This window comes from Tiliqua scincoides, chromosome 3 (assembly GCF_035046505.1).
Source record: "Tiliqua scincoides isolate rTilSci1 chromosome 3, rTilSci1.hap2, whole genome shotgun sequence".
NCBI lineage: Eukaryota > Metazoa > Chordata > Lepidosauria > Squamata > Scincidae > Tiliqua > Tiliqua scincoides.
Window position 1 is genome coordinate 24,040,455 of NC_089823.1, and position 25,553 is coordinate 24,066,007.

General features: G+C 43.8%; 1 protein-coding gene across 3 annotated transcripts in view; it reads right to left on the reverse strand.

The window, feature by feature from the left end:
- The window catches only part of SPATA13 (spermatogenesis associated 13), a 107,658-nt gene that overhangs the window by 65,364 nt on the left and 16,741 nt on the right, over positions 1–25,553 (reverse strand). For all 3 annotated transcript variants that reach the window (XM_066618998.1, XM_066618997.1, XM_066619001.1), the window contains exons 2-3: positions 9,260–9,361; positions 8,859–8,930 (exon numbers count right to left, since the gene is read on the reverse strand). In XM_066618998.1, the coding sequence (XP_066475095.1) occupies positions 8,859–8,930; positions 9,260–9,322 (135 nt within the window). In that variant the 5' untranslated portion in view covers positions 9,323–9,361. The remainder of the gene's footprint in view (positions 1–8,858; positions 8,931–9,259; positions 9,362–25,553) is intronic.

Genomic DNA, 25,553 nt, shown 5'->3' on the forward strand with positions numbered 1-25,553 from the left:
GGGTGGCCTGAAGGGGACTGCCATGCGGTCGCCCTCCCCAAAGCCCCCCAGCAGCGGTTACCTGGGAAGGGCTGGAGTCCTGCAGGCGATGGACAGAGGAGCTCAATGGAAGCAGCCCCAGTCCCTCTCAGTCCCCTCACTCACTTAGCCCAGCCCAGGAGGGTGGAGGAGGAGCAGAAACCCAACCCACACACACCCCTCCTGTGGCTGCTTCTCCCCTGGGCATAGGCTAAGCCGCTTCCACACATCACTATGGCAGCAGCAACAGGAACAGAGGGGAGGAGCAGGCGCACACCAGCAGCAGGAGGGGAGGGGCGCCCGCCGGCCCGCAAAGGTGCTTTGAGGGGACCAGCCAAGGGAGGACTGGCAAGAGGAAAGCGCTCTCCTGCCCTGGGTGGAGAGGCAGAGCCCAAGGATGCTCTCAGGCTTCCTACTGCTTGGTCCTGCCTCACGGGAGGGGGAGGGGGATGCAGGGCCACAGCTGATGCGCCCCCGCCCCGCTCTGGCCTCTTCACCCTCTCCAGGCACAGCCTGTGGCCCTTTAGCTACAAAGCACCAGAGCCAGGAAGTGGGGAGGGGAGGAATGCTGAGGGCTGGAGCATCTCCCTCCCCCCCCCCAGCCGCCGCCTGAACAGCATGAGGTGCATTTGGGCAGACTCCCTTCCAAGCGTCCACTTTTCCCCCCTTTCTTCCCACTCTGCACTAGGGACAAAGGAAAGCTCTCTGGCTGGGGCTTGTCCTTGCAACAGCCCATCACTTAAGGAGTGCGGGCAAGGCAGATGAGCCCTGGGCAGCAGTGGCGTAGCTAGAGGGGGTGCAAAGCGCTAGGTTTTGCAGGGAGCCTCACTGTGGCGTGTAAGCAGCCCTCGCCCTCCCCTTTGGAGCCATTCCAAATGCCTCTGTTTTGCTCCCACCGCCCGGAATGGCTCCGAAGAAGAGGGCAAGGGCCACTTGCACATCGCGATGAGGCTCCCTGCAAAACTTAGTGCTTTGCACCCCCCCTAGCTATGCCGCTGCTGGGCACCAGCCTTTATATGGTGCTCCTGGTTTGGCAAAGTCGCCCACATCCATCGACATGAGATTCTGCACTGGGAGCATTCATTTCAAAAACAAGTCTCTCAAGGGGTCCTTAGGAACTTTGTGAAATTCTGCCCCACTTAGTCCAAGGTGTTGAGTGGTCCATATTGAGTTTCATGCTACGAAATAATGAGCGCTATTTACATACTGTACTTTTGAAAACTTTAAAATCTTGTCATTTTCTGTCATAATTTTCAGAAGTCTGACTTCTGCTTACTCAGTTCAAACTGAGGAGGGGAGGAGGAAAGCAGGAAGGGGGTTGAACAGGGAGGGGGCAGAATGAGGGAGGCATGGGCAGAACAGGGTGGTGATGGGTGGGAGGATCAGGCCCAGGAAGGGGGTGAGATTCTCAGAGATGACTCATGCCAAATCACTGGTGGTGGTGATGACTCTTGCCTTCCTGGGTTGAAGTGGACTTGTGCCAGCGATTGAGTGTACCCCAGGGCCCCTTTCCCTGAGGCCTCCAACAGCCGAAAATCCCTTGCAGGATGCAGCGAAAACTACACCTGCGGCGCTATCTCACCACACAGACAAATATAATTCCCATCAGAAGAGGAGAAAGGAACATGTGATCCCAACTGGTTCCCAACTGCTTAACCATCATTAAGTAATATGAAAAATGCTGTATCGGCACAGGGCCTGAGAGATGGAAATACAGACCATTAATAAGCATTTATAGGCGCCAGTTCTAAGAAGTTGCAGTACACTATTTTGCAACCCATTACCTTACTCTCAGGTGAATCATACAAGGTGAAATTCAATCGGTGTCCTGCTGACATAAAGTTTGGAAGACTCATGTTAATGAACAGAAAAGCTTGGAGAACAAATTCCAGATTAATGTGGGACAAAGAGCTATTAGGAGCAGTTTGATGATAATGGTCACAAGTATGTATAGCAACAAAATGAAAAGCGCATTTTAGAATTTTAAATCTCTGATTTAAAGAAGGTTTAATGTGCATGTGACAAAGAATGAGGGGGATTACAAACTGAAGCAGTGTGTGAAATGATTCCAAAAATGCAACAGGAAACAAGGCATATTGAAATGTTGTATGTCTAAAGATGAAACAAATGAAGAAAGCAAATTGTAATGTGTTTCATGGATACTGAGAATTATCAATATAATAAAATACAATTATGTATCTGCAGAGTACATTTGAATCTTTTATTGTATTTGCCTTCATACAACCTCGTGCGATACCATTTCTGTTCCCATTTTACAGATGAAGACAAAAAAGCTGGAAGATAGTCTTGCTGAGAACTAGGCTGTCCAAGGCAGAAGGTACCGGTATGTCTAATTTGCATTGGAACTGCACCCAATGGTCACCCATTAATTAAATTACTAATTTATGGTGGTAAATTACTTATTTCACTGCTGATCTGTCCTCTTACTATTTTCAAATTTGATCCACCACTCCAAATTTGTTTTGCTTTGGTCATTTTCATTCAAACCTTCTAAACAAACTTCAGAACCAATCTTATAATTTTTTTGCTGTGGTGGTGGTGATGTGATGTGGAAATAGACCCACAGGGTACATCAAAATAACCAAACTTCCAGTAATAATCAGATTAGCTACTTCCTCGGGTCAAAGATAGCAGATTCCTCACTTGATACAATTCTCAAAATCTAGAAGTTCGCAGAAATATAGGTGTGCTCCTATATAACTCTATGGTGCAGCCACGTTTTGAATACAATGTTCAGTTCCGGTTGCTGCACTTCAAGAAGGGTACTGTAGAGCTGGAAAATATGCAGAAGTAGGTGACCAAATTGATCAGAGGGTGGAGGTGATTAGAAGGACATGATTCCCAACTTATAAAATTATGTATGGTGTAGAGAGAATAGATAGACAGTTTTCTCCCTCTCTTACAATACTAGAACCAGATCATTCAATAAAACTGATTGTTGGGAGATTAAGGACAGACAGAAGGAGGTACTTCTTCACTTGGCACATAATCAGTCTGTGAAATTCATTTCCACAATATATAGTGATGGGCACTAGCGTGGATGGCTTTAAAAGGACAAAGTCATGAAAGAAAAGTATCAATTGCTATATACTACCTCTGGGTTCAGGTGCAGTATGCCTCTGAATATCAGTGGCAGGGGAGCAATGGTGGGAGAGGAGTATAACTTTCTCTCCTGCTTATGACTTCCCAAAGGCAATAAAGACTTCCCAAAGGAGGGGCACTATGGGAAACATGATGCTGGACTAGTTGAACTAGATAGACTTTTGATCCAGCAGGGCTTTTCTTACAGTCTCATGATATAAAGTGTCCATATGAGAGAGAAGACTTCCAAAGTAACACAGACTTGCCAGCAGTATGGCCAGTGGTGTTGCTAGGGGAGTGCGGACCGCACTGGGTGATGTACTCGGGGAGGGGAACACTACTACTAGACAAAAACTGAAATCTTGGTATTTTAAAATAATGCCATCATGCTATATTTCACACGATGTGGAGTTTCATGCAGAATGCAATGAAAGAATCCACACTGAAATATCTGTATTCTATCAAAATTTATGGCTGAATAACGAAAAGGAAAACACAACTGCCTTATGTAACAAAAAGTGGTTTTTCATAACTAAAAAGCCATCAATGAGACTGATTGTTCTGAGAGCCAGTGAGGTGCTGTTACGACTCAGCAGAGAACCAGTGAGGTGTTAGTATAAGTCAACTCTCATTTCCATCCATCAGAGCTAATTCTAGAACTCTAATTCATTTGTGTGAGTAACATCAAGTTGGTCACTGGATTTTTGTTGGTTACTGATTTGTTGGGTGATCTGTTTTGTTGGGTGATCATTTGTTGGGTGATATATGAAAATAAATAAATAAAGCAAATGCGTGTTACACCAACCATAGTGCTGCAACTGCATTTAGGCTGTGCTTATATTTTAATTCTGTATAGTCTAGTAAGGGAAGAGGTCCATCATGGGGGTAACACAATGAGCTCTCACATCAGGTGACACTAACGCTAGTGATGCCTCTGATTATGACACCAAAGGGTAGTTGGCTTCAGACCAATCCTGAGAATGCTCAGGCTCATCTTCCAAGGCATTCTGGTAACACGATACTGGTAAAAGAACCACATTCTCATGTTTCAAAGCAGATGGGAAGAAAATCCCTCTCAATTGGCTGGATTGCTCTACTGTAGAACTGCCACAAAGCAAATGTATGTCTTCCTCACTATTGGCTTGCCTAGCAAGGAAGCTGCCCAGCCTGCTGTGACGATCCACAGTCAGGTGTCACCTCCACTAGGTGAGGTGAGAGACAGAATGGAGATGCTTGGGTTGAAAGAGGGAGGGAGCCAAAAAATGACATGGATCGAACTGAGGGATAAAATTAAAATATGGGTGTAGGATGAGACAAAGTGGAGTGGAAGTCAGAGGGCCAAACTTCATATAACATGAGGCTCATGACAGGGGGAAACTTTCTTGATTTTTGCAATTTGAATAGCAGCCATAGAGATGAGGGACCTCAGTCCCTCTAAGATTGATTGGAAAGACTGAATCCTGGAAAGACCATGGTGAGCCTTAACCCTTTATCCCCACTGTGGTCCCAATCTTGATTGGGCCCTTGCAGCTATTCATAAAGTTTTAAAGATCAAGTACACAAGCTGCATTCACACGTTTAATATGTAGTTATGGCCCACAGAGACAGAGGAACAGAAGGTACAGAATGAAAGGAGTGTGCTGGAGAGTGTATTTGGGTGAGGGCAAAGAAGGAAAAACTGGGGCTGAAAGTTAATTTGCCCCAAACGAAAGAGCTGGGTATGGGGGGGAAGTAAGTGTGAGAGCATATGAAGTGAGAGGAAGCAGATGAAGGCTGATACACGGACACCCCTTTCTGTGAAATGTCCTGGCTGCTCATTTTAATATTTAAAAGAAAGTCTGAACACATTTACAGTGTAATCCTATGCAGGTTAACTCAGAAATAAGCCCCATTTGATCAATGGAGCTGGCTTCCACAAAGTGTGCATAGGATTACCTAACAATATAATTAACCCGTTTGGACCTAAACATGGTGAAGATCTTCCTGCAGAGGAAGTGCTCTCCCCATACATCCCCTAGTTCTTTGCATATTTGCCAACTCTAGTAAACCACAAGCCTGGCCTACAGACAGAAGATGTGTTCTACTTAGTTCTGAGGAGAACTAACCTGTCTCCACATAAGAATGAGATCAGTCAGTTGTTGACAGAAAAGTAATAGATCCGGCAGTTTTATGTCACTTCATGTCTCCTTTACATCTTCCCTAAGGTGCACTTCACCTGGGTTTTCTCAAGCAAAGTGTATTTTGTTAAAAAGTGCCAAGCACCAACAACTTTCAGTGCCAAGAAAATAATTCACTGGTAGACTTATCAAACTGGCCCTGACAAAGACTGCAATCCTAAATACACTTACTAGGAAATAAGCCCAATTGAACAAAATAGAACTAACTTCTGAGTAAACAAGTATCAAATCATCCTGAAAGTTACTGATATTAAAAAAAAAGTTTTGCAAACATAGAGCTGCTGACATTTGAAAACCAGTTACTTATACTTCTGTTAATTTGCACTGAACAGAGTAATCCAAATTCAAGAGATTGACCACACATTTCAGGGTTACTGACCATCCATTCAATTCCAGAGTTTAGTTAATGTGAGGAATGGATTGGTAATATGCATGTAGGAAACTGACTATCTTCTTAATTTGAAAGAAGCATGTACAAATAATTTGCTCTTCACTGAAGATTCCCAAAGTCCCAAATATTTGTTCAATTATCAACATCCATGAAGTCCAGTGGAAAAAAAATTGTTGCAACTACCAAGGTGGAAGTATAAGACAAGTAATTGAATACAAATTTTAGTTTCATCAGTCACTTCAAGTTTGCCAAGAGCTTATTGCACTTCACTCTACTTGGCAGAGAGATTTAATTTAGGTTGGGGAACAAAAGCTTTGTGGAATGACGTAATCTGAGAAACAGGACCTTTGTGTACCAGGTTACTATTATACTCTATGGGAGCTGCTTCTACCCACCCACCTACACCATTGCAGCTGCATGCAACCTAATGATGGATTCAGCCTTTCAGTCTGGTAGAAAGCTATTTATATCCTCATTGAGCCTGCCTATGCAGCTATTATTGTGTTCACATCCTCAAGAGGCATTATTCAGGCAGCATGACATGAAGGGACACTGGTTCATACTACAGAAGAACAGTTTCTGATAAATAGATCATTGTGCCCAAACATAAAGAAAACTTCCTGTGACCAATTAAGAAGACTGCAACTCTACCTTTAACTCCCTCTTTTTATGACTCAACATTTTAAAAATGGGGAAGTGAAACCATGCATGCTAAAAAGGAAAAAGCAACAGAGATAAAGAGATCAGATTTCTTCAACCCTTAATTTCACTGAATTATTTTCTGGATCCAGGTTTTTAATGCAATTATGGCTAATACATTTCCTGTTAAATGAAAAGTATATTGGGATTATGGGAAATCATATTTCAGTAAGAAAAAGGAAAGATACAAACTGGAATCTCTCTCTGTGCAACTTTCAGTGATGGTGATTTTCAAATGCAACATCTTGGGGCCATTTCATATGGCACTGGAATCAGTTTCGTCGAAGATGACATGAACTCTTATGAGAAGGAACCATATAATGGGTGTTGCAGATGTGAATTTTGAATTTGCAGTTGTCCATAAACTATGGGGAAGGAACTTCCATTCTGCTATGGCACTGTATGAACTTGTCTCAAGGAAGCTTTTTAAAAAAGATTAGACAAATTTATGGAGGATAGTTCAATCATGCCCATTATTAACTGTGACAGCTGAATACTACTCCTTAGTGTCCAGAGACAGTTTACCTGTGGCTGTCAGCTGCCAAATAGAAACAGAAAATTTACATTATTTCATGCCATCCCTGTGAGTTTTCCAGAGGCATCTGGCTAGACCATCAGAAAAGGAACTGTAGGTTAGATGGACCCTTGGGGCGCAATCCTAACCCCTTATGTCAGTGCTTTCCAGCACTGACATAAGGGCAATGCAGCTCTGAGGTAAGGGAACAAACATTCCCTTACTTTGAGGAGGCCTCCATGAGTGACACCCAACTGCAGGATGCACCACACGTCCCATTGGCACCGCTATGCCAGTGCTGGAAAGAACTGACATAAGTGGTTAGGATTGCGCCCTTCATCTGCTCCAACAAGATGTACTTTTAAAAGTATGCATTTGGGCTGAAAACCTGCCCATCTGAGACTTGGTAAAGATATTCCAAGAATATAGAAGACATTGATTCCTGGATCCACATGATCTGCAGCCTTCCATGCACCTTTTCTACTGTTCAACATATATGGGGAATCAGTTTGTAGAATCCCCACAACCGGAAGAAGACTAGATAGATCAACTGTCAAAATACTTTATGATGTGCCAGCCTTTCAATCAGTTGTGTACGAAGTTGCATGCTTAACTCACAAATTATAAGTTGTGAACAAAAAGTAATCTCAGAAAGATTTCCAGTTTCTTTTCAAAGATTGTAATAACAGAAGCATTTCACAACAGCATCACTAATCTTGCATGATGCAAGAAAAATACCCCAATGAATTCGGTATGAGCCTGTTACCTTAGCTGCCTCTTTGGTTGTTATTTCCAAAAGGCTCTAGGCAATTGCAGTTTTGTAGATGTGTATAGAAAGACACAGCAAAAAGTCAAGCTTCCTGGAGTTCCACTGAACAAGTGCTTAGGTGTGTGCCCAAGTCCCATTGATTTTAGGGAGATTTAGGGATTTGAGCAAATGGACACAATTCAGGAGCAGTCAGGAAACTGTTCAATGTGTTCATGCTGGGATGGCTCTCACTTTAGCAGCTCTCTTCATTCTATCCAGCCACTTCTCTTCTTATCCACCCACCCCGCAAGGCACCATGATCACTTGGTTGACTATCCATGTCTGCCATTTATTTCCCCTGTGCACTTTGTCTGTGATCTTGCCACCCCACCCCACCCCCCGAAGTAACACTGCTTGGTTTATCATCACACCATCATAAACTGTTGTACATATATGTCAGGACACAGAGTTTTTGAGATTTCTCTTCTTACCCTTGTTGGCAAGGCAATGAACGAGATATAAACCTTCAACCTCAGGAGGAATGTGATGGAGGTGAACTCACTGCCTGCTCCTCCTAATGCTAGCCTACCATAGTAAAGACATCTGCTAACTCTCGGGGGAACAGAGAGGCAGCTGGCACAGGTTTTTATTGATAAATACAAGTTTTGGAATAGGTTTTGACACTATCACAGCAACATGAGATTGTCAATAGATTTGTTTGGACCACAGCCCTTAGCCTCTGCAAGCTGCATGACAAAAAGCAGAGTAAGAAGAACTGCATCCCCCAACTGGGTGCTGCTGCACCTGCTACATTTCTGCCTGTCATGCTTCTGAGAGGCAAAGAAATTCAGGAATGAAAAAGAGAACGACTCTACATAAATCATTGCTGCTACAAGCCTTGTTTGTGCTTTGCATGGCACTGGTGGGGTGGGGGGACATTGTTGCCCCGGGAGTATTCAATAGCTACTCGGTTACCTGTGGAGAGACAAGACAGTTGTGGGGATAGCAATTAATAATGAGTAGCAAATGCAACAGCCTTGTGACTGGGTGCTCATGTCTGGTTGGGAAATATATTTTCAAGAAAGGATCTTTCTACCTAGGGCTAGGTGGGTGCTCTTTCATTCTGCATAGCCCAGTCTGCTTTCCTACTGGCCTTCCCTGAAAGGTCAGTGTTTGGGAAGACATAATGGTTATTGAGACAATACTCACCTGTTCAATGTAGGGAGTTGTTTTGTTATTCTGTTTCCAGTTTATTCTGCTCTGTGTGGCCTGACTCCAGTCCTGCAAGGAAGAATGAGTAATTTGCAAGGAGTTCCAATAAGAGGAGCAGACAACAACAGTGGCTATGCTCTCCACAGCCTTTCCAGTGCATGCTGGGAGCTTATGTGAATTGTAGTCAACAAGGCTCTGCCTTTTTGCACAATAGGAGACACTGGTTCATAAGAAAAGGGATGCGAACACAGACACAGCTTCTGTCTATTGCTAGAGAAAGGACGAGGAAGACATTCTGTGGCCATGAGCATCTTAGTACTCTGTCCACCTTGCCGTGCTTAGGGTGGAACATGTTCAGGAATCACAGCTGGAGAAATGGCCCCCCTCTTCTTGCTTACCTGTATGGGGTGTCTTGTCCTGGCAGCCCCAGTTGCTGCTAAGGTGAGGTTCCCAAGGGACATCTGAGTTTGGAGTCCTGCTGCAGCATAGCTGTAAGGGTCCTGAGAGAAGACAAGCGTTATTCATCTGCTCTTCCTACTTCTTTGAGGGTGTTGGGGGTTTGGTGAAAGGGAGGACTTTCCATAATACAAGCACTTTGCACTAACAAAGGTCCCCACCACCAAAAGTTCTAATTGTGCCCAGTATACTTATAAGGCTATAGTTCATGGGGTATACTGTAGTTCATGGTGTATACTGCAGACATGGGGGCAAAGCACTGTATGCTACCTGTCTTGATATTATTATTAAGAATATCTACACACAGCTTTTCAACAAAAATATTCACAATGTGATTTCTGTAGCAAAAGGAATGACAAGTTCCTTGTCCTGGGGGGCTGATAAGCTAAAAAGAAACACAAGGGAGGCCCCAGCAGACAGTCACAGGGAAGGACGTGGTGCTGGAACTAAGTAAGACAGCTGTTATCCACCCACTAAATATAAGAGTGCAACCACTTTAAAAGGTGCATCTTTGTAATTTGTACAGATAGCAAGGGACATGTGATCTCAATAGGTGATCTAGGTTCTATAGGTAAGGCTTCCTTATAAGAAAGGAGCATCTCACATTCATCAAAAGTCTATTCCAAATGCTGAGGAATTGACACTGCAGTCCTATCCTGACTTGCATCCATGGGGTGAAGATGGGATCGCTACCAACTTCTGCTTCAGTGAAAGGTAAAGCTATACCAGTGTCTATATCGATGATGGATACTGTGCCATAATTGACTGCTGTGTGAGTTGGAATCCTGCCCTGTGGGGAAGGAAGAGGTGAGGCAGTTATCTGGGGATCTCAGCTGGGAATCTTTTTACTTATGCCACCTTTTACTTGTAATGCTATGCCATCCTGAGTAGAATTAACCCCTTAAAAAAGGCACAGAACCGACACTAAGTCCCTAGCCTCCTTATCCATGTCCCAACTTGCCCAGATTTTCTTCTTGTGCTGGCAAGGACCTGCTAGTGCAGGAATTATGCTAGCAACACATACCATCAGCACCAAGGTGGTACAACACCAGACCATACACTACACTGCTGCTGCTGCTTCTCCTTCCATCAGTGCAGCACAATTCAACAGCAATCCATCTCCATTTAAAACATCTAGGTCAGGGATAGGATCATGCTGTCAATCAGGGACACAGGCGAGTTTCATTACATTCAAATTTGGGGGGAAAAATTATAAGGTTTGTGAAACCTGCTTCAACAGAGAGACACAACTCTCCTTTTTCACTCAGCAAAAATCACTGGATTTCTCCCACTTCTCTTCTAAGTCACTTCTGTAGAGGTAATGGCGAAATGGAGGGCAGTGGCAGCTTCAGTGTGTATGTGTGGGGGAGGTTTCTGCCCTCTTCCCCCTTCATTCCCCCACTGTTCAGTAAAACCTGCTCTGACTCAAGAGCCAGGTCAGTGTTTTCTATCTCTCTCCTCTCCACTGGCCCAACATTCTGCTCCTTAGCATCCCAAGACTACAGCAAAATTCACAATGTCTTTTGGGACTTACTGGCAATTTCTGTAGTCACTCAAAAGACTACAAGTCTCAAGGAACATTGCAGTATGCAGGGACAAGGGGGGGATGAGGAAGAAAAAGCTCTTTGGGACCCTATGTTCACACCCCAGGTTGTTCTGGTGCTTGCAGTGCAAAGAAGGGAGTAGAGATAAAGAAAAGATCCCCCCACCTTCAGCCTGTTGTCAACACTACCATCTATCCCATTGCTGCTCTGGACTTGTAGGTAAAGAGAAGGGGGAACTGTTGGGGCTTGACAGGGTGAAAACCTGATTATTTACTCTCTTTTTTTGGAAGGTGAGACTAAGCCAACTTGCCTATCTGTGCAGTCAACCTTTGGAAGCTGCTTATGATAAATATAGGATGATCCCTTCTTGCAATAAAAATGCTTGAGAGCTATATTGTAAATGCCAGTTCACAAACCATCTGGGCAAGTAGGTTATGCCTTGTGACAAGGCACAGAATTAAGCCTTGAACACACACACATTCTTCCCATCACAGAAGACAATATCTTAAAGCCGCTTACAACACAATTAAAATGATTTACATAATAGGATATGATTAAAAATTTAGAAAAAGAATAAACTGCTTTGTGAACTACTACTATAAAAGTGGTATATAAATATTCTTTATGTTTGCACTGCTGTGCATAAGTTGCAGTTCGAATTACAGGTTATGTGCATGCGAGGAAGGGTATGCAAGAGGCTCACTCCCATACCTCCATAGGGTTGTGGCCCGCAGAATGTATGTTTTGTGGAATATACCCTGCATACATTACAGCCAATTTTGATGCCTGCAATGCAAGCATTGCAAGAAAATAGCATATCAGATAAATTATATTTGTTATGACTGAATATAGGCAAATAGTAGGAATATAGGATGAACATCATATCATGAGAAAAATCAGCTCTCTTTTGAAGAGTTGTTGATTTGTCATCATTCAAATGAATAGGCAGGTGTTAGAACAGCTGTACTGTACAACCAAATCTCAGTTTGGGCTTGAGCATCATGCATCTGGGAGACTGCCTGTGCACATATACAGAATTATAGACTCCTCTGCATCTTGTGTAAAGGTCAATAAAGTGAATTTTATATGTACAACCAGTACTCTAGCTTTTAAAAGGGCTTTAATGCCAAAATCCTGTAAAACCTGTTTTCAGACAGAAAGGAAAACCTGATTCTCTCATTCTTCTCTTACAAATACAAATGGTTTCAGCTTTGCCTTCTGCAGGAGCCCCTTAGATGAGGGGTGTCAAACATAAGGCCAGTGGGTCAAATGCGGCCCCCCCAGAAGCAATTTACCTGGCCCCCATTATAATTGGGCTCTCTCGTATTTTGAAATTATGAACAAGATCTGCACATTTTTTCTTCTGTATTTACAGCTAATGAGTTGCTATGTGAGAACAAGTGCACATTTCTGGCCATCATTTTCTTAATGATGTCACTTTCTGCTTATTTATGTCACTTCCAGCCCTCAGCAGGCACCACGAATACTCTTCAGACCACTGCAGGAAACGAGTTTGATACCCCGCCTTAGACACTGTGAACCAAACATGGTTCCACGCTTGCTTCAAAGAAATAAACAAGAGCTGCTCAGAAGTAAGATTTGGTGGGCTGTGCATGCCTCTTGTCAGCACCGTTGGGTAACTTCCTAGCACAGATGAGGTTTGCATAAAAGGCTTTCATCACAAACAGTGGGTAAGTCTTTATGGGTCTGAATAAAATGATCTTTTCACAGAACATGCTGCAAGCATTGCCGCTTGCTCCACAAAAACAGGAACATGCAGCAAACAAGAGAATAAGAAGTAGACCATTGTGACAGTCTTGGATGACCAACAGCACTAAACCAAGAAACTATGCTTAATGTGTTCAAAAGCCCTTTGGTATTCAGTGGATTAAATATTTCCATTTAATAGTCAGTCCGGATTGTCAAAGTATTGGAAAAGTTCATTCAGACTGCAGCTTGATTAAGTACAATAAATAGTTGCCACAGCAGTCTGTTCACAATGCTCTGTCTTTTCGAACACCACCACCAGACAATATTTTTTAAAGTCCTCCAGGAACTCTGTGCTTTGAAAGGTAATCATGTTTCTGCATCAGATTTGACAGCAGGGTGTATGTTTTCCAAAGTCCATTCTGCCCAGATGTAGAGGTAAATGGAACAAGAAAAGATTTTGCTTAGTCTTCCAACAGTTGACACAGGAAAGCTTGTTTTCAGAACTTGGATACTCTGAACCAAACAAGGACACAACACACGGGCAGCTTTAAATTACCAGATGTAGCAGAGAAAAGACTGTTGTGGCTCCTCTGTCTTGCACATATAAGCAGGGCTTCAAATCAACAATCTAAATACAAAACAGTTTTCCTGTGTAATGTGTTCTCTGTGTTATGACCTGGCAACATCAAGTAAACAAGGGGAAAGCAGAGCAATAGTGATTGTGACATGGACAGGCACCTTTCATAAAGCCATTAACATACTAACAGCCGCGGACCTCCCCAGCCCCATGCCTGGGGCAAAGGTCTGCGATGGCGCCCCCCCCACGGGCTTTCACCCCCCATGCAGAAATCTGCCCCCCCTCAACTGAGGCTCACAGAGCTTCGCGCAACCCAAGAACGCTTCGGGGAAAACCTCTGTGAGGTTCCGCGATGCTTTAACCTATGCTTCCGGAAAACCAGAAGTACAGTTTCTACCCATTGGGAGCCTCAGAGAGGCTTCCACGGGGTCCTGATGCCTCGCGCCTGGGGCTTTTGCCCCATCGGACCTAATGGTAGGTCCGCAACTGCATCCTACAAATATGAAATACCAACTTCACCATATTTATTTATTTTATTTTATTTTTAAATCCTGCTTTTATTTAACAATAAAAATAACCATAGGCTGCACATCAATTAGAAGAAAAACATTCCAGTTGTAATAATGAAATCAGCACAGAAAGGGAATCCGTCCCAATCAAAAGAAATCCGGCCCAGATGCTAGCAAGGGCTTCTCTGTAAAGCCTGGGTCTTTTCTACAAAGAAAGCAGCTCGTCTGTTTTAGAAACTATTTTGTAATTTTGACCTTTTAAAAATTCCATTCTCTTTCAAATGTAGACTAAAGTAGGGTATGATTTGGGAGCATCTCCGCACTAGATGTGGCAGTTGTACTTGCTATAGTTTCCTATAGCAAACAGTGGGAAATACAGACATACACCTTAAATACTCATATGCTCATACAGGGGAGCCACAGGACATTCAAGGCTCTGAGGAAAATATATTCAGCCATTTAAGGGTGTGTTATTCATACTGTATGCACTTGCTGTGGGAAAGCTCTACAAATATTCCATTTAGTAGGAGTTTGAGTGTTCAGTGGTATGCAAGTATGGGTTAATCAGTTCCCATTTCAGAACAAAAGCAATTGAACGTGCAAGTTTCGACACACTCACTTACTAGGGCTGCTAACATTCTTTTTTGGGCTAGGTCAGTGGTTCCCAAACTGTGGGTCAGGACCCACTGATGGGTCACAATCTAATTTTGGTAGGTCCCCAAAAGGTGATGGAAAGATAACTAATAGCTGTAGCTGCAAAGTTTGAGGGTCTTTTCTGGTTATTATATATAAATAAAATATTCTTACTAGATCTCCTTTTTAAAAAGTCTGGGTCCTGATAAGAGTGTCATTTTAAAAAGTGGGTCCCAGTGCTAAAAAGATCGGCAACTACTAGGCTGGGTTCATGTGCTTTTAAGAGCTTTATGGTTGGATGAAATTCTGCAATTGAAGCTTTTCCTCATCACTGCATGTCCAGCCTGAGAAAAGGTTTCCCTGCCTGAGTATGTGGTGCAGCTGCTAAAAGCCAAGCTTATCACTCACTGATGGATTGATTGAAATTGTGACAGTACTTTGTGAGGAGCTGCTGTCCTGAACTTTGGTATATTTGCAGATGAAGGCCCCCGATTACTAGACAAATCTGACAGGGGGATATTGTGTAACTTTTTCCCAGAACCGGGAACTGTAGCCATAGCCTAGATGGTAACCACATGGTAAAACATGGCACACATGTTGCCATTTAGTACACATGTAATTCAAGATATCTTATGTGGACAGTTGGAAGTCTATTCCAAGAAACATAAGCAAAGAAGTACCCCTAATTAGTTAGTACTTCCACACAATCCAGAAACCTTGAAATTAAGCACATATAAAAACACTGATTAATAGAAAAGTCGAAAATATTCTATTGAAAATTTATTTCCTAGAACTTCAGAGAAGAACACAAAGTCTAAGAAGTAATTAACAGCACTCTTTATACCTAATTAAATTAAAGTATTTAGAAAGCAGTGAGGTAGGATTTGGGTTACCTTTTAAAATAAGATTTGAGCACATGGGTATCTCTCATGGCTACAGAAAGAAACTTACTCAGCTGGGAGCACCAAAAGAAACACAAAACTTTGTTTGGCTTCTGATCATTAAATGTTCACTATTGCCTGAGTGTTAACTGGTTCCACTTGGCAAGGTGCTGAGAGCATAGCCCATAGTTTCAAGTAGGGCACTAAGGACTACACAAACCCGAAATCTGAGTTAATACATAACACATATTCGCAAACCAGTGCATTAGATCACTGAGTTAAGCATATACTTACAGAAGTACAACAGACACATACCCCCCCCCCCAAAACACAAAAATCCAGCATAATTAATGATTGCATTTCATGAAGCATATCAGCAAGTTATTATCAGTATTCCAATAATCACAAGCCAAAATGACAGATGTATTGCTGGACACAATAAATTAATCCACAAGGGAAAACTCTTTGTTTATTTAGGGAATATGTTGCCTCTGTTAATAATAGATTCCTAGTTAGATATTATGCAAGTTGTGAGTAGCTTGCCGTGACTCAAGACACTGCCATAAGCATAGATGAATTTGTCCACCCTGAAAAAATAGTAAGTTACTGCCTTGGTAGCTTTTTCAATCAAGTCTGTACATTACCACATCATCCAAATATGCAGGTGAATAATTTTCATAAAGCCAAAACATCTGCTCCATCAACTGCTGAAATGTAGCCAAAGACCCACACAAACAGAAAAGCATGGGTGCAAACAGCTAGTACTATCATAATGTAGCAAAGGCAGTCTTACACTCTGACTTTTCTTCCAAAAGAAATCTGACAAGAAGACCTTGGCTAGATCTAATACAGTAGTATGCTTGGCATTCACCAGTGACTCCATCAAGTCAACTTGTCACCTCCAGTTATAGTTTTTCTAATTACTTTCAGTTGAACCGAAAGCTAGAGATGTCTGAAAATAGTGTTATTTATTTTACTCAGAAGTAAACCCATTGTGCTCAGTAAGACTTAGGCTGTAATCCTGTCTTATTGGAAACAAACACCTCTACCCATAGCCTCTTAACCATTTGCTCCTTGCCTAGAAGAACAATTAATCCCAGATTACTAACTTTTCTTTGAGCACAAGCCTATGCATATCTACTTAGAAATAAGTCCCACTGAGTTCGGTTACTCTCAGAGAAGCATGTATAGGATTGCAGCCTCTCTCTCCAGGGTTCTAACAAATTAATGTGGCTAGTTTTTGTCTTCTTTTAATTTAATCTTTTAATCCAGTGCTTCTCAAACTGTGGGTCAGGACCCACCTCGCGAGCCAATTTCAAGTGGGTCCCCATTCATTTAAATATTTTATTTTTAATCTATTAGACTTGATGCTATCATGGTATGTGACTGCATTTGGGGAAATATTACAGACCTGTACTTTTAACAAGCTACTATGTATATTCCTTTAACAATGATAGTCAAAGGGACTTACTCCTGGGCAAGTGTGGGTAAGATTGTTAAAAATTTTCCTGCTTGCTCATGTCACTTCCGGTCATGACATCACTTCTGGTGGGTCCTGACACCCACCAGAATGACAGAGACTCATTCTAAAAAGTAGGTCCCGGTGCTAACTGTGTGAGAACCACTGTTCTAATCCATAGGTAGGTCTCACCTGTTTAACACGTCAAAAAGCCTTTGCCATCTTGCTAATAACTTCTTGTCACAAGTGGGCAACCACAATTTGTTGGCATCCTTCAGTCTCAGAAGACTATGGTGTCATGCTCTGAATGGTGGTTCTGGAACAGAGTGTCCTCTCCAGTGCATAAAGCCTGGGTAAAGTAGGTGTGGAGGATAAGCTGTAACCCATGCAGCAAATCCCCCCTCTCCACATCGCTGAAATGGTCCAATGGAAAGGCAGAGGCCAATACGGTTGGTTCCAGTGGCGTCGCAGGAGTTGCCAGAACGTGACTGTGTTCAGCCATGAACTGCCTCAGGGACTCCGGCTCTGGATTTTGCCTCGAGGTTGACTCCTGAAGCCTTTTCCATAACTGGATGTAGCCACAAGGCAGTGGAGGTTTGGGATCAGAGTTTTCCTTCTCTCAGATGAGCTGCCTTCCCAGGCTGAGTCCCATCTACCCGGTGGCTGTTTAGTCACCTCTTACGACAAGTACAGCCAAACTGAGGGCCTATTCTTATCCCCAGCCCCCAGGGGAACCACAACACAACCACAACAAAACTTGTTACTCTTGCTTTGATATACCTGAATGATCTTGATATATTTTGGGATACTTATTTAAAGGGCCAGAGTCACTTGGCTGGACAAATATCCCCTGCTTACAGGAAGTGATATATCCCATTTCCCCAAATCCAGACAGCCTAATTTGCACATTTATGCAAATTATTTACTAATCGTATAAATCACACCTCTTAATTGTTGCACTTTCAGTAGCTTTGCCTCTGCTCCTGGCAATTACCTCAACAATGCTTTACAGATTGCTTGTTAACAGCAGACTATGGCTGCCTCCCCACCACCCAGTTTTCAGAGCCTGAACATGCTCTTTGTTGCTGAAGAAGGTCCTTAGACAAAGCATATAATACAAGAAAAAAGGACTCTATTTAAACCAAAAATAAAATACAGCAGTGTATCTATTCAGACACTATCAGAACCTCAAATTGGCAGGTTAGTAAATTCTGCACTTTTAAATAATTCAATTCAGACACAGAGAATCTCTTGCAAAACCCAAACCAATACATATTTGCTTAGAAATGTAAGGTTTAACTCTCCCTTGCTGGCTTACATGCGGATTGTCTTCACTGCTAACTTATCTATGGAGCAGGAATCACTTAAGATCTGGGTGGTTGAAGTTCACACTGGATTCAACTGTGTTTGAATCTTGAACCAAAATGTCTTGCATATTAGACTTGCAGCCAAGCCCAATTCCTTGCATGAGTGCTCAGAAGAATCCAGAAGGTATCACTCTCTCAAATCAGCACACACAGGTCTGAAAGCGGCATTCTCAAAATCCAAGTTTCATAGAACTGAGCCATATGCATAATTTGTTTTTCACATTTTTATAACATCTTTCCTCCAAGGAACTCAGGGTAGTATACATGGTTCTTTTTCTTCTTTTCCCCCTCACAACAACCCTGTGAGGTAGATTAATGACCCAAGGTCACCTAGGAAGCTTCATGTCTGAACAGAGATTTTAACCTGGGTCCTTCAGGTTCAACTCCAGAACCACTATACCATCTTGGCTCTCTTTACTTTTTAATCAAAAGTAAAACCAACAGAACTACTATTCAGGCATTATCAGAATATCATATTCACAAACTTGCTCTGCCTGTAAATTCTACATGTAGCTCAGCAGGTCCTAAGAAACTATTAGACAAATTCATGGAGAGCAGACATCTATCACAGGCTGTGAGACTATGAAGAACACTAGTTGTGTAACCAGTATCCTGCTCACTGGGCTAAGAGGCACCTCTTAAAGTGGCAGGTATCTTATATTTAGCAAAAGGAGAGAAACTATCCCCATTTACTCCTGCACAGCATCTTTTCCAGTGATGTTGTTAATGCCTCCCTATGTAGTGTTTTAGATTGTAATTCTCCCCCCTTTTAAAGTGTTATAGAAATATTTATAATTATATTAGCAAGTTTGTAAAATCTTATACATTGCCCATTGAGTCATATGCCACTACTAGGCAATCTTATCTCTCTCTCTGCCTAATCTACCTCACAGGGCTGTTTGTGAAGATAAAAAATGAGAGATCTTTATTTATGTAACACTTGGGATTTATGTAACACATTTATGTGAAGAATATGTAACTTTACATATTTACAACACCTTGAGCAAATTTTAACACTAAGATTTTAAATCATTGGATGTGAAAGTCACCCTGCACCAGGGCCTAGGAGAGGGGGGCAAAGGGGGTAATTTGTACCCAGGCCCAGGGTCAAGAAGGGGGCCCAGGAGCCAAAAGAGGGGGCCCTGAAATTTCCTGGCATCTTACATTTTCCTATCTACTCAGACTTGTTGCCTGCACAGAGTGCTGGGGACACTACCACAAGCCTGTGGCTGCAGCTACTACAGCTACTTGCAAGCCATAGATGCTGGGCTGAGGAATGCATACATGACAGTCCTTAACACAGAGTCAAATCTGGGAGGAAACTGGACTGCTACAGTAGCTCCTTGGCTTGTTTGATCTGCTTACCATGAAGGAGTGTTGAAGAGCTCAGGGACACCACTGCAGGACTACAGCTGCTGCAGAAGCAAGTTTTGGTACACACAGGAAGCTTTCCATTCTAGTGTGAACCCAAATATGATGATGCTAATTTTCTGCATGATTTTCTATATTTAAAAGATTTTAGAGAGGCTTAGGAGTGTGTTTGGTTTTTCCGTTACTACTGCATCCAGCTGCCAAAGCCGCACGCGTGGGTAGACCTGTGCTCCAAAGACTTTTCAGCTGTCACCACCCTCCCCCCACCCTGTTTCGCCCCTCTGTGCCCCTATTCTGCTTGCCCATCACCATGCTCCCCCATTGTTTCACCCCTCCCCCTTTGCAAAGGGGCACTAAAGAAACTTTGTATCCCCTGATAAAATTCCTCTCAGAGGCCCTGCCTGGCACCCTTTCTAACAAGTCCAATTTCAGAAAAGGAACATACTGCATTTGTGTGTTTGCTTGATTTCAGCAAGGCTAGAAGGTTTCCACCTGTATCAAGTAAGAAGGCTGGGCCATGCTAATTTGCAGATTTCAGCAAATGTAACATTTTCTGTGTCACATTTTCTGTGTCGTACACATGCAACACAGGTGAAGTGTGAACAGCACGCACATCAGGCTACATAAGACCTGCACAACCAGCCAATAGACAAACTGGGCTTGTATTTGAGATCTACAAAGATGACAACAGTTTATTAGAGGAAACCTTTACACACTGTTATAACTAAACAATTCTTTAAAAAAATTGTATATCTCAGCGAGTGTGGTTAGGAGGGACTTCTAGGAGGATAAAGGGTCAAGGAATTGTGGGTATTGATGACAGAGCAAGAGAAAATTATAGGGTCATGTAAATTAGCATTACTGACATAAAATGATTCACTCCTCTTAGATGAATAGTTGGCATATTACCTGATCTTATGCATATTTACCCAGAAGGAAGTCCCATTGAGTTCCCTGGGCTTACTCTCATGTAGATGAACTCAGGATTGAAGAAGAAATGTATGGAGAATAAGATAGGAAGGAGTGAAGAGTGATTGGAGGGGGCAGGTGGCAGTGAGGCCAAGAGAGACAGTGCTAAGAGTCCCAGTGTCGGGATGGCACACTTCCTCCCAATGGCAGCCAAATACACTTTGTCTCCTACTGTTGCTGCTGGGCTGTGCCCCATCAGCACATGAACTCAGCAGCCAGGCCAGGGCAGTGATCCTGTTGGTCTGCACAGGAATTGGTTAGGCGGGTGAAAAAGTGGTGGGTTTGGCAAAGCCAAGCCTCCAAACACATCTGGAAATAAAGGCAATGCCAGGACACCAGAAGAGCAAGTGAGCTTACATGGGTGGGTTTGGTGTCTTCCCTACCCCTCCGCCAGACCATACAGGTTCTCTCCAAGCAGGCTGCAACTGCATCCTTCTAAGGGCCAGGAGTTTGCCAATTTTGCCCAGGCAGCAAAAGAGAGAGAGAGAGAGAGAGAGCACTCACAGCCTATCACAGGGAGGAGAGCATGAATAACTGCTTTGATTATGGCTTCTGCTCTCCTCCGTATCCATTTTTTTTCTGTCATCTGAATTGGCCATGAATAGCATTTTTCTCACCTACCCCAGACTGGCAAGAGAGGGAAGGTATATTCATGGATTTCATGCCTTAAAAATGGGTTACTGTGTTTAGCACAAGTTCAACCCAATTGCAATCTGGTGTCTTCACTGGGGGGGTTTGAGGGTAAATAGAATGCTAGATGCAGGGAGGTGGCAGCAAGATGCAAGTTTCTTGTGGTCTTGTGTGTGCTCCCTGAGGTATCTGGTGGGCCGCTGTGAGATACAGGAAGCTGGACTAAATGGGCCCTGGGCCTGATCCAGCAGGGCTCTTCTTATGTTCTTATTCTTCTTCTGTCACCAAAGAAGATTCCAGAGCTGCTTTAGGGAACAGAACCACAAGACATTGGTGCCCTTCAACCCCAGCAAGGATATAGCCCTGAGAGCGAAGATTTTGTTTTTAAAAGAGAGCTAGTCACTTGTCTGGGCCAACAATGAATGAAATTGATCACAGGCTGGAATGCTCAGATTCCAGATTATTCCCAACCGAGTTAAATGGCAAGCCCACACATACACGTCAAAGAAAGACGCAGTCTCTTATTACTGCTGTTCATGCTGGACAACTCAACAAACTGCAGAGCAAGTAACATAAATGCACGAACTGCTGACATAATAATAGGAATATTAACATGGGCTAGTTTAGAGGCAAAACAAAAATTAATCTTTGATTACATGTCAACAGTGATCTATTGCCTCGTTACCTCCAGGTTTAACTATGGTAACACACTCTGCATGGGACTGCCCTTGAAAAGCATTCAATAATGTCAAACAATGCTAAATGCAGCAGTCAGATTGCCGATTTGGAGTTGTTGCTTGAAGCACATTATTCCGGTCTTCTTCAGCACATACTGGTTACCTGCTTGTTTCTGGTCTCAGCTCAAGCAAGCTCAGGTTCAGTGTCAGATTGTGGCAGGCCTGGGAGCAATGCCCAGTTCTGGGTAGCGCATATACTTTCCCCTGGGGGCTGGGGATAAGAATAGGCCCTCAGTTTGGCTGTACTTGTCTTAAGAGGCGACTAAACAGCCACTGGGTAGATGGGACTCGTTAGCCTGGGAAGGCAGCTCATCTGAGAGAAGGAAAACTCTGATCCCAAACCTCCACTGCCTTATGGCTACATCCAGTTATGGAAAAGGCTTCAGGAGTCAACCTTGAGGCAAAATCCAGAGCCGGAGTCCCTGAGGCAGTTCATGGCTGAACACAGTCACGTTCTGGCAACTCCTGCGACGCCGCCGGAACCAACCGTATTGGCTTCTGCCTTTCCATTGGACCATTTCAGCGATGTGGAGAGGAGGGATTTGCTGCATGGGTAACAGTCTATCCTCCAAAATCTACTTTACCCAGGCTTCGCACACTGGAGAGGACACTCTGTTCCAGAACCACTATTCAGAGCTCGATACCATAGTCTTCTGAGACTGAAGGATGCCAACAAGATACACTCTCGTGGGTTCTCTTTCAATCTTTCTCTCCTCCTCAACTTCTCTCTTTTTTTCTTCCTTGTTTTCTCTTGCTTTCCTTCTTTGCCAAGCTTCTGGGGCCATGGAGCAATGCCTGCACAATGCCCTACATGGCACCCATCACCTGCCCCGATGTTACCCTGGGCACTATCACTGGCAAAACAGGTTCGACTCAGCTAGGTGGACTCTCAGATGAGGACCTGAACTGTCCAAGGACCCAACTCCATCCCTGCTCCAAGCCACTATTTTGTATCTGGCTGTAGCTGAGGACTGGGGAGTATAAGTAAAAAATAAATAGATCCCTGCAAGACTGATGTCTATCCATGCAAACTCAAGTGTTATGTAAAATAGTTTAAGGAAGCAGAGAAATTAGTGTCTTGGTACCAGTAAGAACCAAAAGCTAGGTGCCACCATAGGTGAAGGTAAAAGGTGAATTCCCAGCCAGTTCATAGGTATGAGGAAGGAGAGCATCATGTGGCATTTCCTCCAAAATCCACAAAGAAAAAGAAACTGTCAGTTTTTCAGGCCTACAGGTAAAACCCCATTTGGCAAACCAGCTTTCCCCCTTGTCTTCCTGTTCTTTGATACATTCCCTCCAGCAATGAAAAGACACCTGTATTTTTTTGTGCTCAGAGAATCAAGCCCAAATGTAGGCAGCTTCCCACAGTAGTGTTCTGTTTTGTTCTTTTTAAAAGACGCTGAAGGATCTTGACAGCTCACGGAATGACAATGCCTCTGTGTACTACACAGAAGAAAAACAAGTCCTGTAATTGGGAGTTCTGAAATTTAAAAAATGTTCCAAAGCACAAAAGTGAATTAATTATGCTCCCCAACTGTCTTGTGAATATGGCATCATTAAAACAGATCTCAAGCACATTATTAATATTTTGGGACTTAATGCTGCTCACTCTTTCAGAAGAGGGGATTCTCCAAGGCAAGTCCAGTGAAAGGAATAGCAATTTGTCCCCAACACAATCATCTCATATAGTCCATATTGTATTGTATTGGCAACCTTCAGTCTCGAAAGACTATGGTATTGCACTCTGAAAGGTGGTTCTGGCACAGCGTCTAGTGTGGTTGAAAAGGCCAATCCGGGAGTGACAATCCCTTCCACACTGGGAGCAAGTGCAGTCTGTCCCTGGTCTGTCTCCCTGGCTATGGGCCTTCCTTCTTTGCCTCTTACCCTCAGACTGCTGGCAAAGTGTCTCTTCAAACTGGGAAAGGCCATGCTGCACAGCCTGCCTCCAAGCGGGCCGCTTAGAGGCCAGGGTTTCCCACCTGTTGAGGTCCACTCCTAAGGCCTTCAGATCCCTCTTGCAGATGTCCTTGTATCGCAGCTGTGGTCTACCTGTAGGGCGCTTTCATTGCACGAGTTCTCCATAGAGGAGATCCTTTGGGATCCGGCCATCATCCATTCTCACGACATGACCGAGCCAACTTAATGACTTAATGCTGCTCACTCTTTCAGAAGAGGGGATTCTCCAAGGCAAGTCCAGTGAAAGGAATAGCAATTTGTCCCCAACACAATCATCTCATATAGTCCATATAGTGCTGTTAATTTCAGCAGGCCATGAAGTACAGGAGAGGAATGGTAAGGCCAAAACTGCAGGCCCTTCAGGTCAGCACACAGAAAGCCTTCTAGCCAGATAATCAATCCTTAATAAATCAATCGCCTCCTGTTTCCTTCTGAACAGGCCTCAAGGTCTTCTGTTCTTTTTCAATCTGAGCAACAGGTTACCTGGAGAAGCCACTTGGTTGCTCCTCAGCACGTACTGGCCAAGCAGTCTGCTGGTTTCTATTTAATTGTTTTATTATTTAATTATTTAGAAAAATATTTTTATTCTGTCTCTCAGACTAGAATCCTGAGGCACTTAACAGCCTTTTAAGACAACACACATATATATGCAAATCACAAAAGGTATGCACGCAATACAATAAAGGCTACTAAAACCAAGTCACAGCCCAATTCTATCCTGCCCCACTGGCAATGATGAAGCCGTACCAACTGAGGGCGCAATTCTGAACTGTGCACACAGGATGACCACTGGTGAGCCCACACTGGGACGGCACTGGTTGGAGGCCCACCCTCTGCTGCCAGACACTCTGGCGGCAGAGAGGTAGGTTGGGGTGTGGGGGAGGCAGGGAGGAGGCATTCCGGGGGGGGGAGAGGGTGAGGGAAAGGATTGGCAGGGGAGGGAGCAGGGCGGGAGGGGGCGGGACAGGCAAAGCTGAGCTCTGCCAGATCCGGAGCCCCATGTTGGGCCGCGCAGCCTGACACGGGATGCCTTGATTCTGTACCAGCTGAAGAGCCACCGCAGAATCGAGTAGCCCCATTGTGGGGCTACTTTCCTTACCCGAGAGAAGGAGGCAAATGTTTCCCTTCCCCCAAGGAGCTGCCAGTGGCTGTCTGGTACAGTTAGGATGCTGCTGCAGCCGTTTATGGCACCATGGCAGCTCGACACACTGGGCAGCTCAGGATTGGGCTCTGAGTCATTTAAGTTACTGGCCATCACACACTCCTACTTTAGCGTAGCTACAGGGGGTAGCAGCGCAGTAAATATTGCAAGAGCCGCAAGCACTATTGTAAGCAGCCTCTCCCAGTCACTGTTGGAGCAATTCTGGATAGTGTGTAGTCTGTGGAACTCCTTGCCACAGGATGTGGGGGTGGTGTCTGGCCCGTATGCCTTTAAAAGGGGACTGAACAGATTTCTAGAAGAAAGTCCATCACAAGTTACAAGCTGTGCAACCTCCTGGTTTTAGAAGGAGGCTACCTCAGAATGCCAGGTGCAAGGCAGTGGCGTCAGGATGCCAGTGTCATGTTGTCTTGTGTGCTTCCTAAGGCAACTAATGGGCCACTGTGAGATACAGGAAGCTGGACTACATGAGCCTTTGGCCTGATCCAGCGGAGCTCTTCTTATGTTCTTATGCCCCATTGTGGCTGCTGGGGTTTACCTCAGGCAAGGGGCAAATTTCCCCTTTGTTGGGGGAGACCTCCCACCTGCAAATTTCCCTTGCAGGATGCAGCACAAGCCATGCCAGCACTGCAGCATTGGTGCAGGGACATTTGCGCTGGATTAGGCTGCCTGTTTCATCAACCAGACCTGCATTCTGGTGTTATGAGAGAAGGAGATAAACTTGTATCCATCCA